Source organism: Pyrus communis, chromosome 11 (genome assembly GCF_041283825.1).
Source record: "Pyrus communis isolate YQ-2024b chromosome 11, ASM4128382v1, whole genome shotgun sequence".
In the NCBI taxonomy this organism is placed as follows: Eukaryota; Viridiplantae; Streptophyta; class Magnoliopsida; order Rosales; family Rosaceae; genus Pyrus; species Pyrus communis.
The window spans coordinates 27,087,791-27,101,657 of record NC_142575.1 but is presented as its reverse complement, the minus strand read 5'-3'; the positions used below and the strand labels follow the sequence as shown (position 1 = coordinate 27,101,657).

The window sequence follows — 13,867 nt, the reverse complement described above, 5'->3', positions numbered from 1 at the left end:
GGAGATCACATCAACAAAAAATCACAAAAAACAAACATTCAAAGATCAAGTAACGGGACAAAGCTTTTCGACGGTTATAAACGAAAAATCACGATTTAACGGTTATTTTTACTCCGATTTTGATGATTTTTTACAGGTACACTCCTTGACCCTATATGAATACAATGAATGAATTCGATCTTCAATTTAAAATATTTACACAAGTGGATACCACAAAATCTTATGTTATACTTAATGAAAGTATAAATAAACTCGAAGTGTTAGTCAATCTATCGTTTTGTTGGGATAGGAATTCTCCAAAACTAATTTCAACGATCCAAACCGTCAAACTTTTTTGTATATGCTTGGAGATCACATCAACAAAAAATCACAAAAAACAAACATTTAGAGATCAAGTAACGAGACAAAGCTTTTCGACGGTTAAAAACAAAAAATCACGATTTAACGGTTATTTTAACTCTGATTTTGATGATTTTTTACAGCTACACTCCTTGACCCTATATGAATACAATGAATGAATTCGATCTTCAATTTAAAATATTTACACAAGTGGATACCACAAAATCTTATGTTATACTTAATGAAAGTATAAATAAACTCTAAGTGTTAGTCAATCTATCGTTTTGATGGAATACGAATTCTCCAAAACTAATTTCAACGATCTAAATCGTCAAACTTGTTTGTATATCCTTGGAGATCACATCAGCAAAAAATCACAAAAAACAAACATTCAGAGATCAAGTAACGGGGACAATGCTTTTCGACGGTTATAAATGAAAAATCACGATTTAACGATTATTTTAACTCCGATTTTGATGATTTTTTACATCTACACTCCTTGACCCTATATGAATACAATGAATAAATTCGATCTTCAGTTGAAAATATTTACACAAGTGGATACCACAAAATCCTATGTTATATTTAATGAAAGTATAAATAAACTCTAAGTGTTAGTCAATCTATCGTTTTGTTGGGATACGAATTCTCCAAAACTAATTTCAACGATCTAAACCGTCAAACTTGTTTGTATATGCTTGGAGATCACATCAACAAAAAATCACAAAAAACAAACATTCAAATATCAAGTAACGGGACAAAGCTTTTCGACGGTTATAAACCAAAAATCACAATTTAACGGTTATTTTAACTCTGATTTTGATGATTTTTTACAGGCACACTCCTTGACCCTATATGAATACAATGAATGAATTCGATCTTCAATTTAAAATATTTACACAAGTGGATACCCCAAAATCTTATGTTATACTTAATGAAAGTATAAATAAACTCTTAAGTGTTAGTTAATCTATCGTTTTGATGGGATACGAATTCTCCAAAACTAATTTCAATGATCCAAACCGTCAAACTTGTTTGTATATGCTTGGAGATCACATTAACAAAAAATCACAAAAAACAAACATTCAGAGATCAAGTAACGGGACAAAACTTTTCGACGGTTATATACGAAAAATCACGATTTAACGGTTATTTTAACTCCGATTTTGATGATTTTTTACAGGTGCACTCCTTGACCCTATATGAATGCAATGAATGAATTCGATCTTCAATTTAAAATATTTACACAAGTGGATACCACAAAATCTTATGTTATACTTAATGAAAGTATAAATAAACTCTAAGTGTTAGTCAATCTATCGTTTTGTTGGGATATGAATTCTCCAAAACTAATTTCAACGATCCAAACTGTCAAACTTGTTTGTATATGCTTGGAGATCACATCAACAAAAAATCACAAAAAACAAACATTTAGAGATCAAGTAACGGGACAAAGCTTTTCGACGGTTATATACGAAAAATCACGATTTAACGGTTGTTTTAATATATTTTTATATGGTATAGTATTATTATTTTATTTCTTTTCATAATTATTTTGGTAAACTTCTCATAATTTGAATGATTTTTAATGTTTGGTTTTTCAATACTTAGTTTATGCGGAAGAGAGTTCTGACGTGGAAAACCTTACTGAAAACATCTTCAACATAACTCTTCAAGGCAATAGATCAAGCCAAAGTTTCAATACAATTTCATGATGATCGATGTAAATTGAAGATTTTGTAGATAGAGGTGTAAACTTTTGAGAAAGACTTACAATCTTGAAAACAAAAACTCTTTCATTTTGCATATCTTTGCACATTTAATATTTGTAATAGATTAGTAGTGTATGTATTATTTTTTTATTAGGCTCTTATTTTCGAGTGTAGATATAGTACTTAAACGACAAATGTTTTAATGTTTTGAAGTAATATTTATGTGGCAATGTGTGGTATGTGCAAATTTAAAAAAAAATAATAATTTTTTTCTTAACGGGTCATAACGGGTCGGGTCACTTTACCCGTTGGGTAAAGTGACCCGACCTATTAAGGACCCGTTAAGATAACATGTGTGACACGACACGACCCGTTAAGATAACAGGTGTTACACGAAAACGACACAAACACGACAGACACGACCCGTTTGCCAGGCCTAGGTTGAGGGACGGGCACTCAAGGCGATTTGGATTTTTTTTATGTTTTTTTATTTTATTTTATGTCCTTATTATTAAATAAAGTTAGTGTATGATTTTTGATTAAATTGCAAAGATTTGAAGCCCTTTTCATTGGTTTCCTTTTCTTTTCTTTTTTTTTTATGGTTATTTTCAACTAGGTTTATCTAACAAAATAGAAAGTCCAGAGCATTTAGGAAGCATGAATACTACAAATTGGATGAACACAGATATCCGATAGCTATAAAATTTGTTAGCAAACCATAATTTTTCATATGAAAATTGCTTACAAATTGGTGAGAGCTTTTGGTTTCATTACACGGGCCAAATATTGCTTCGTAAGATACTACATCAAATAACAACTTAAAAGTTCACATGTATCAAAATCACCATCGAAAATTAATAGGCTACACAGGGAAGCCCTTGCCTGAACAACAGCGTAGAACGAAAAACAAAATCATAAGACGTTTAATTTCTAAGATGTTAGAGCGTGATTCAGATGGTGAAGCGGAAAACTCGAGTCATAGTTCAATGAGCCAACTAAGCCGTTTAAAAATGAACAAAAAATAACAGAGTGGAACAAAAAAAAAAAATCATAAGACGTTTAAAAATGACTGTTACAAGATACGAAAAATGTGGGGTGTATAGAAAAGGTGGGGTGTATGGAGAAAATGTGAGGTGGATGTTGAGAATGTGGGGTATGAGGGTAATATGGGGAAGTATGTGGGGTGTATTAAAATAATTTTTAATTAAAAAAGTAAATGTATGATGTATTAAGTATGTGAGGTTTATTCAACAATATGTTAGGTGTTAATATAATAAGCCATTTTTGCTTTGTTTGTTGTGTTGCCATTTACGATTCAAAAATTGGGTTTGATTCCTTTTGCAAAAATGGTGGTGATGGGTTCATGCGTGGCAAGAGAGAACTGAGGGGAAAGATGGGTTGGGTGGGGTGAGGGCCGTGAGGTTGATTTTTTTTTCTGGATTTTTTTAAATAATATTTTTAATGAATTAAAATATTTTTAATAATTAAATATTTTTATTAGTTGGCATAAGTTGGCTGCCACGTCAGTAAAATATGGGCTCTGCATTTGTCACATCATCATTTAACAGTCAATTTGACATATTAATTAATAGAGGTATACATTGCAACAAATTCACAAATTAAAGTATGACATTGCAATGTTTAAAACATGATGTATGAGATTGTAGTGCAATCAATAATTGAGGTAGTTTTGTGTAATTTACCCTATCCTTTTTTACTTGTATTTTAACTATAATGCTACACCCGAATTAAAACCTCACAAACTCAAACCAAACCAACTCAAATCAAAATTATCATCCGGTGAGAATCTTCAGTACCAGATATAAATGAAGCTACATTCCTACTTAAAAGGTTAAGAATTATAACTAATTCTCAACCACATTTAGGACATGATTGAATAGTAAAAAAATCCATGGTTAAGCGACACATTAAAATCATTTTCATTATGTTTTTATGCTGTTTGGATAATGAACATGCACAAACTGACTTAAAAGTCTTCATTAAAAAAATGTGGCATAGAAGTCTAACTTAGCAATGACATTTGACAGTTGATTCCGAAGTTGTTCTAACTTCCAAGCAGAAAAGTACCTCGGCCAATTAGAAAGTAAAATTCAGTCCCATGTTACCCAAAGCCTCATGTTTAATGCATATGGTACAAAACTTGTTGGCAAGTACGAAATTATATCATGCACGCATGTTTCATCTTTCATGCATGATTATGTACTCGTACTAGTGACAATCGATCACACAGTTGTGTTTAGTTGTTAGTCATTGATTCATTGTGAGGTTGACTTGTACATTATGAGTTCACTTGTATCATCTGATGACCACTTACGCAACAATTTTTGAAGAATAATATTTGTATCTCCTTATGAAAGAATGCATGCATATCACCCATGGCAAATAATATATTTTTACTGTAAAAATTTCATAATTAGAAGCGTATACTTTTTTAATCTACATTTGAAAATCATTTCCATAATAAAAATTATTCAAATCGTAGTTTGTTTTGCCATCTAAATGTATTGAACAAATTAATGGTGTGTGTTCTAAGTAATTAACATTGTCATGATAAACTTTTTATTTATTTGATATATTTAGATGATTAACGATCTGCAAATGATCAAACGTGTCTTTATAAGGATGATCTCTAAATAAAAATTAAAAAAATTGAACGAAAATTTATACGATAAAACCATGTTATCCCAAGGAAAATGATATCTACATTCCTCTCAATAGAGGGATGCAACCCTTGATTATACTATGTGAAGTGATATATGTTTACACCATTGAATCTGAATTCTTGTCGGATCTTTTTTGTAAGAATTCTAAAAATTCGTGAATTATGTCCGTTTATCTATATTGTACGATTATAAATCATTTTAAATATTTTTATTTAAAATTAAACATAAACAGTACCTGATAAAAACTAACTGCATAATATACGATAAACAGACATGATTATCGGATCTTCAATATTCTCACCAAAGAGGATCCTGTTGGTACACGATTTTCCACCTCATGCAGAACTTTCTTACGTATGGGTCATACCAAACACATGTAAGGTGTTTGACACGTCCCATGCCCTGACCATTCTTCAATTGACACGTCCCATGCGCTGACTATTCATCGATCATACTTTGACAAGACTTCCCTATTCAAATGTTTCCGCTCCTGTACATAAATAATAAAAATAATAAAAAGTCCGATATTGTAGACCAAGTCTTCATTTGATCTCTGAATTCAGATCCTCTCCGAAATGTCTTTTGTGAAGATTCTAAGAATCTGTAGATCATGTTTTTTTATCGTACATTATGTAATTAGAAATTATTTTAAATTATTTTATTTAAAATTGAATACAAACATTACTCGAAGAAAATTAACCACACGATATACGAAAAATAAATACGATTTACAAATTTTCAAAATCCTCTTAAAGAGAGGATGCGGAGAGAATCCTGTTGGTTAGTCTCCAAAAACCAAAGAGAATTACAAGAGATATAATATGTAATCGGCTGGTCAAACACTCAGAGCCCAACCATTTTGAACTGGGAAAGTCTTCCCCCTACGGTCACTCATATACAACCATATAAGCATATCATATTATATATCTCCACAGCCCAAGCACATTACTCGTGATACATTCTACATTCAAAAGATCAAATTACTTGGTGTTCAAAAAGGTGTTAAAAAAAAAAAGATCAAATTACACAGACCACCATTCTTCTCTTCTCCTTTGGCTTTCGACTTCACAAAATGCGGAAGAACAACCCTCGCTACGACTACATTGGAGAAAGGCCACACACACTCGCTGCCCGAAACAAGAGTTGTATGGTGGCATCATCATCATCAGTATCATCCCCGAGGCCTCGAAAACAGGTTTGTACGTGCTCGAATCGTCCTGGGTTGAATAGGTGTAGCCGGCACGGGTATGCAGTGCCGCCGGGAGGCGAAAAGTGGTGGAGGAACTATGGAAACAAGGAGGTTTTGAGGAGGGCATTGAGATCTACTCCAAATCGTAGCTTAAGTCTTCGGTGGTGGAATTTCCAACCAACGCCCAGTCGGCTTTCTAACATGTCTACGGCTTAATGGAGGAGCTAGCTAAAGCTGCTAAACCTTTCTGTTACTATTCAGAAACCGATTTTGCTCGATCGGCATGTTGTAATTTATTAATTGCTGTTTTTGTTCCATAGAGGATGATTAATTATATACCAATCTGTGCATATTAATTTTGACTCTGAAAGATTCTTGTTCGGTCAATGCATCTCTCCTGCAAATATGATTAATTCTTCCACAGGTTTTTTCCACAAGTACTCTGTAAGTAAAAATAATCAATCTCACAACGAGGCTCGTGCTGATAGGCTAGTAAAAATAAGCAATATCGCCAAATCAAAAGACACATCAAGAACGTGAAAACACATCTCAATTGTGAAAATTTTATCCAACTTTCCCCAAACTATACAGATCACGTACATGTGCATGTTCTGAGATCGGTGCAGTATATATACAATAAACAACCAGCCAAGGCATATTTCCACATCGCTAGGTATTTCACCTTTGCAGTCGTGGTCCATCATGGAATCGATCTTTTAGTTTTTACACACACTCATTGAGCAATTTCCCTCATGTATGTATCCGTCTCTGATCTTCTAGTCCTTTTCAATTTGTTTACTCCTGATGCAAGGGGGAAGAAGTAAAAAAAAAAATGTAGCACATTGTGTAATCTGCGGCTCTTATATACGTAAGGAAATCAGTGTAAAAGGGTTTGTATAATACCTCAAGAGGACCTGTGTCTGAGAAACTGGAATTTGCTTCAGCTGGTGCCTCGGAAATTCTTGCTTCTGATTTTTCATTTGAGTAACTAGCAAACAGAAATTATCAGTAATGTTAGACGTAAAATCTATCGAAGACATGACGCTGCAGCACGAAATTAGACACCTAAACCCTCAAAAACAAACTTTGTAATTACCTAATAAAACCTTAGATTTAAACATTCCAAAAATATTATGGTTGAATGTTTCCTATAGAAATTGAGAGCAATACAAAATGTGACTAGAACATAGCCTGAGGCACATAGAAATATATACCACCCCACCGCTCCCCCTATATACTATCTGCCATATATTTACATATCACATTTGCCTCAAATTTGTATTTTTTTTTTTTTAGCTTAACTTCTCCAATCAACTTTTGTATGAAGAAAACATCGACTACGGTGTGTTGATCGATCCATAGGCAGGGGAAGAATTAGAGTAATTTGTTCTAACCCGAGACATAAACGAAAACAAGGATAGAACAAATTAGAAGGAAAACATGAACAATTTTAGCGAGGGTAGTTATTAAGCTCTTATAGGAGGAAAGTAAGTCATGATCATCAATCTTTTCCACTCACTAGTGAAAGTACAAATTATCAATATTAAATACTTACGTTGAGAGTATAGTCACCCAGATTAACTCTACACAGTCCACCCATAAGAGCCTTTGTTCGACAGGGATCACACCATAGGTAACAAGATGCGCAAATGGCCAAAGCTTCCACCCTGCCTGCATAACAAATTACATTACAGAAATATGTCAATTGGTCAAACAAACATTTCTTTTAACCTTAGCTTTAATCAAGGAATATGTAACTACTAAAATTAGTAGCACTTTTGACACATGTGACATGACTCGGACCATAAACCACGAGCACTTCTTATTTCGCTGAATAACCCTGCTTTTCGTTGCGTGCTTTGGACTTCAGGAAGGAAAATGCATGTTTGGGAAGGAAAAATCACATTTTGGAGTTTTACGATTGACAAAAAATCACATTTTTTGATTGACAACTGACAGAACCTTGCTACAAAATTAGTATAAACTAACAATTCAAGTTCAAATTTATTAAAGACTTTGGACGATCTTGACTTTTCAAATGTCCACAAGATAGAGGACAGAGAATCAATTAAATTTCAAGTCGTTTGACTCTAAACACTGAAGAGCGCATGAAAAGATAGTACTTCAAAACAAAAAGGCAGAAGTTCTCTTACTGTCAGCATTGGCCAAAATGTTGCTTTAAGTTCACTAAAAATACTGATGGGAGATTCAAAACGCAAAAATCCCAAAACTGTAAAGTAAATGCTGTTCCAGATCGCTGCCCATACAGTTTGGTCGAAGGCTACTTTGGCAGGAACCACCCACCAGTCTTGGAAAGGAATAAGCTCCTGAAACAAGTTTAAGTTAGTTTAAGGAGCCCAGGAAATTTGTCTTATGGATAAAAAGAAGAAAAGAAAACGTTGAGTTCTGAAAATAAATAACTGCAGAAGGAATTTACCTCGCATAACTGGTAATAGTAGTGAGAGAGGGAACCATGGAGAGTAAATCCAACAAGACCTGATCTGAGCATTCGCGTTCGATCAAATTCAAGTAGAGGTTTTCCTTCAAAGCACTACAAAAATGATCAGACAAGCAATATGCACGTCAAGGACTAACTTCACCAACTGGAAGAATTAAAAAATTTTACTTCACAACAGCAACACACCTGTGCAATCCAGTCCCCTACAGAGTACACGACACCACTAATCACCATTTTGGCTAAAACTGGGTTAGTCTTGAGAGCTTCCTCATAAGCAGACCAGTTGTGTTGAGGTGCATACCGTAGGATCTCATATAGAGTCCAACCCTGAAATGAGTACCAAACACATAAGTCCCATTGACAAATTGTTAAAAGTGCAGTGCACATGTAAATAGGAAATTATACAATCAAGCAGAGCCAGCCCTATATTAATAAATAGTTTAAGACATACAAATCACAAATCACAACCTATGATGAAATCTCCTATACATAACTATGAACTAATCAAGAAATTTCCTGAAGATAGCTATATGAATTAGTCGGACAGGACCAACTAACTGCTTCATAGTCATACAACTCTAATCATAAGAGACAAGTCCTCTTCACCAAATTCAACTTCAGAAATGGCAGCACTCTCCAAGTCTCCCAGCAATCATTTACATCCAATTCTGTTTTCTTTTTCCCATCCATAACAAGCAACTCACTTATCTCACCATGCTTGTTCCATCCATACCATTCTATGACCTTTTTACTCCCCCATGATTGTCATTTTATAGTGCAAAACCATCCTTGATTCGACATAACAGTTTCATATCACGTTTCCTTCGGATTAACAAGTTTGCATAATCACAATCCTTCAAAAGCAGTATCCACTTCATTAGTTCCATGTAAGTTATAGAAGAACATCCCTCACTCTCGCCTCCTTGTGGATGATCATATAAAGATAACAACAGTTAATCTGAATATACAGCATCAATCCAGCATATTCACAACTCATCATAAGACAGACAACCTGCTCCACACAGACATAGCTGATACAACTCAAGTTTAATCCACCAAGTAACTGAGAATTCTAAATCTTCGGACTCAAAGTCAAAAAGCACTCAGGCAATTCAAACCTCGGTGTAAAAGTGGCCAATGTTAATTACCAAAGAAAAATAAGCAACCTTAAAGAACAAGAAAAGCGAAAACCGAACTTAACTAAGAACCAACATCACCCAAAACCCATCTTCCTTTAGCATAATTCAATTCAAGTTCTCACACACAATCACATGAAAACAAATAAAATGGCAATTAATCTCTCTAAACAAAATAAAATGGAAATTAAATACCAAAGAGATTGACTTACATGCCAGTAATCCTGATCGACGGTGATCAACTTAGTGAGAGCAAAAGTACCAGCTGCAAGCACAACAGTGGCATTGATAGTCCTATCTACCAGCCTCTCAAATTCCTCACTCTCCCTCTCACTTCCAACCCCAGAAGACCCAAAACCACCAGCACCTTCAAACGAAAGCCTCCCCTCACTTTCTCCGAACCCGCCCACCTGACTCACTAACTCCCCCTGATCCCCGCCGTCGCTATCCGCCCTCCTCGCCGCCACCGCCCCTTCCTTCTGGTCCGTACAGTCGGTGCTCTGAACCGAAATCACATCACACTCTTCTCGCTCGAACACCGAGTTCAGAAGCCACCTGCTTTTCTGTTTGTTTCTCGGGAAAGATGGGTTTTTTGGGAGTTTGCAGGTGGGAAAATTGGAGGTCGAGATGGGTTTTGGATGTGCGGTAATGGGTTTTCGGGGTTTGTGGTTTGAGTGAGAAAGGAAGCTCTGAGAAGCTATACAGTGGATGGTGGCCATGGCTGACCGTTGGAACCGAGACGAGAGAGACCGACTTGAGTTGAGTCTGAAATTTGAATCTCGCCGCGTCGTCGTAATGGCGAAATCCGATTGTTTTCGCATGGTAGTTGTGGCGGGGTACATATGATCAAGTGCGTGTGCGTTACGTTGTATGATTTGAGTTTTTTTATTTTACGTTGGATTCGTAGGGACTTCGAGATGGACGGTGGTAGAAGTTCTCAGGTTGATGTTTAAAGAGAGAGGTTTAAGCGTGTAAGGTTGTAATTGTTGGATAAATATCACAATCAATGATAAATTTATAGATGCTAATAAATAATAAATGTGAACAACTAACCTAACAGAGTATGAATAACGAAATAATATTAAACAGATAAACTGATGATCGAGGCTTGCGTATCGCAATGTTCTTGAACATATATTTCCCCCATACTCAGTGCTTGTAGTTCTACGGACGTCTGTTTCACCATGATTCAATGATCAAGTTAGAATTCCAGCACCGGAAACTGACTTCTGGCGAATTTCTTTGTGATTCTCTCAACAAGAAGGTTTAGGAATGTATAAGAAGAATTTGATATTTTCTATGTTCTAAATACCATGCAAATGGATGTATATATAGTAGGATTATACATGTTCGCAACAGGTATGAAAATGGAATGTGACTGTTGGGAGACATCTTCTCATAGGGGTGTTTGCTATGTGCGTTCTTTCACCACACTTTAGACTTCATCTGAAAGGATAAAAATAAATAAATAAATTAAATATGAAATTAATTAAAAATAATTAATTAATTAATTTAATTATTAGAGCTTGAGCCTTGGCCCATTTTTTGATAATTAATTGATAAATAATTATATAAGAGACAAAACCTTATAAAGTGCGAGGCATATTCTTTGCCCTTCTACTTTCAGTATCCTCCTGTTTTGTATGGTCACGGTTAAGCCACGTCAACGTTTTATATTTTTTTTTATAGAGATAATAAGACAAAAATGAATAGTAATATAAAATGTTGACATGGCTTAACCGTGACCACACAAACAGGAGGGCACGGGAAGTGGGAGGGCAGACAATATGCCTCCTATAAAGTGAGGGAACTTTTTTGTAGTGACCACTGTAGGACAATGAAATTCTACTCAAAATTTCCAACAGTAATTTGGGGAAAGAATGTGGTGTAGATCAATTTGCAGATGTAAATTTTTTGAGGGAGAATGTGGTGATGAAATGCAATCCACGTGAAAAAGGGTAATTGTTTGTTTAACCAGAAAAAATATAAAAAATTAACGAGAGATTCAACCAATTTTATTCTCCATGATCCATCACTCCAATCACTTTTTATAAGGGACAATGCCTTATAAAGTGAAGGAACTTTTTGGTAGTGACCAATATGTGACAATGAAATTTTACTCAAAATTTCCAACAGTAATTCAGGGAAAGAATGTGGTGTAGGGATGTTTGCAGATGTAAATTTTTTGAGGGAGAATATGGTGATGAAATGCAATCCACGTGAAAAGGGTAACTGTTTGTTTAACTAGAAAAATACATAAAATTAACGAGAGATTATATTCACACACTCCAAATTACTTCTTCTACATTTTTTTAATTTTTTTAATATTTTCTACACACCACTAACACTTGATAGAAAAGTATTAAAAAATTAAAAAGGTATGTAAGAAGTAATTTGAGGTGTGTGAATATAATCTTCCAAAATTAACAAATGTTGGAGTTGCAAATTATTGAACGTTGACCGGTGTATTTCCTAAAGGACGCTGTCGTTCTACTCTTTTTCTTTTTATTTTTTTGACAAAAGCTTCATTAATAAGAACAACCAAATACAAGAGGGATTAGATGGGTACAATTTCTCCGGTGGATGAGGATTATCTCTGGATCCTCTTTGTGGGTATTTTAAGGATCCTCATATTATGGTTGTTTATCGTACATAGTGCTGTTAATTTTCGTTAGGTTCCATTTATGTTTAGTTTTAAATAAATAAATTCAAAATAATTTCTGACTGCACAATGTACAACAAACGGTTAGAATGCGAGGATCCCTAGGATCCCCACAATTTGGATCTGGATGGGACCCAAATCCTTCTCCAGTGACCAATTTCTTGATCTGAATATAATTTGCATAAGATACAAATAATTTTCAACCCCTATACGACTACCACAATAAACCACCACAAACAAGAATTTCGAGTATGACTGTCATAAATACGGCAAACGCGATAATCCGAACACCAGTATCCAGACATAAAGCCATTGACAATGATATTACATAATCACACAAGCGACACAAATAGATCACTAAAGCAACACAAAATTACTAACCTAACCTTCTCACGGTGCTACAAATGAAACTTAAACCTAAACTAAAACCAATGACGTGTCCACAGGAGAAACAAGAGTACAATCATGGCAGGAGGCGTGGGTTGCAACCTTGCAACTATATGGGCGTGTTGGTTCCTAGGACAAGAAAAGTATGGGGCTTCGGTTGCAGAGGAGATACCACAACGCGCCAAAATCACAGTCACATTGTCGTCACCGCCACCACGAGCCCATAGTAACTTGCATAAAATCGTTAGCACCAAAACCCGCCAAGGGTTTCCGTCAACTGGAAAAAGATAAGATTTGTGAACACCGAAGCCACATGGATCACAACATAGCAAAATTGGAACCATTCATTCATCATTAATATTCCAATAGCTATCCGCATACTGAAGCAACAAAATGGGTAAGTTGCAACAGCAAAGTCCACAACTTGGAGGGCATGTGCTTGGCAAAGAATAGTGGTGTGCGGAGCAGAGGAAAGTCACGCCAAAGCCACTGACTGATAGAGAGCCTCAATGGCTTCAGATTTGCACAGCGAACCACCACGTGCACCCGCACTATACCACCGTCGTGAACACGACGAACACACTCATTAGTGAAGGAGAAATAAAATTAGGCCATTATCGATGGGAAAGATAATAGCCAGACTTCACCCAACTAGATAGAGGTGTTGGAGACGCCGATAGGGGAATAAGAAATGAGATATTAGAAGAAGCATGTGTGCTGTTACAGACAGCACGGCAAGCATGTGTGCTGTTACAGACAGCATGGCAAGCATGGGTGCATGTTATTGCTGAATCTGGAAAGGGAAGAAGCATGTGTGCTGTTACAGACAGCACGGCAAGCATGTGTGCTGTTACAGACAGCATGGCAAGCATGGGTGCATGTTATTGCTGAATCTGGAAAGGAAAGACAGCAAGACAGCAAGGTTGTGCATGTGATTGCTGACTCATGGACAGCAGGGAGGTTGCTGCATGTGTGTTTTTGCATCCGAAGCTTTCTTTGTATTGTGTATAAATATGCCTTCCCATAAGGCTTTCTAAGATATGAAATACATTACAATTCAAATCAGAAAATTCAATATGGTATCAGAGCAGGAAAAATAACTTGCTTCTGCATTTCTTCCAGCTGATCGTATTCCATCTCCGACATGACGGAAGAGAATTCTTATTCGTTTGGAGATGAAAATTCCCAGATACCTTCCTCCTCAACCGTGTTTGAGGTGGATGTCAATCCAAATCAAAGATTAAGCTCGGTCTTGTTAAATGAGTTTAATTACTTACCTTGGTCGAGAGCAGTGAGTCTT

At 35.5% G+C, this 13,867-nt stretch overlaps 2 protein-coding genes across 2 annotated transcripts; one reads left to right on the top strand and one right to left on the bottom strand.

Moving 5' to 3' along the window:
* Positions 1-5,728: 5,728 nt before the first annotated feature.
* Positions 5,729-6,345, top strand: LOC137742707 (uncharacterized). The gene has a single exon (XM_068482647.2). It carries the CDS (start codon positions 5,808-5,810, stop codon positions 6,138-6,140), a length of 333 nt encoding a protein of 110 aa, XP_068338748.2. The 5' UTR covers positions 5,729-5,807; the 3' UTR covers positions 6,141-6,345.
* Positions 6,346-6,457: 112 nt separating this feature from the next.
* LOC137742706 (uncharacterized) lies at positions 6,458-10,469 on the bottom strand. Its single transcript, XM_068482646.2, has 7 exons — positions 9,731-10,469; positions 8,569-8,709; positions 8,362-8,475; positions 8,078-8,251; positions 7,480-7,595; positions 6,828-6,912; positions 6,458-6,725 (listed from the first exon to the last, which is right to left on the bottom strand). The coding sequence occupies exons 1-7, from the start codon at positions 10,358-10,360 to the stop codon at positions 6,720-6,722; spliced, it is 1,266 nt and encodes a 421-aa protein (XP_068338747.2). The 5' UTR covers positions 10,361-10,469; the 3' UTR covers positions 6,458-6,719.
* Between the last annotated feature and the right edge of the window lie 3,398 nt (positions 10,470-13,867).

What these genes read in the sequence shown, in the direction of transcription:
- LOC137742707 (XM_068482647.2), top strand. Translation starts at nt 5,808, where the DNA reads ATGCGGAAGAACAACCCTCGCTACGACTACATTGGAGAAAGGCCACAC.
- LOC137742706 (XM_068482646.2), bottom strand. Translation starts at nt 10,360, where the DNA reads ATGTACCCCGCCACAACTACCATGCGAAAACAATCGGATTTCGCCATT. An exon ending in TCGATCAGGATTACTGGCAT is followed by an intron (nt 8,710 to 9,730) that starts GTAAGTCAATCT and finishes TACTCATTTCAG; the next exon opens with GGTTGGACTCTATATGAGAT. An exon ending in ACTATTACCAGTTATGCGAG is followed by an intron (nt 8,252 to 8,361) that starts GTAAATTCCTTC and finishes AACTTGTTTCAG; the next exon opens with GAGCTTATTCCTTTCCAAGA.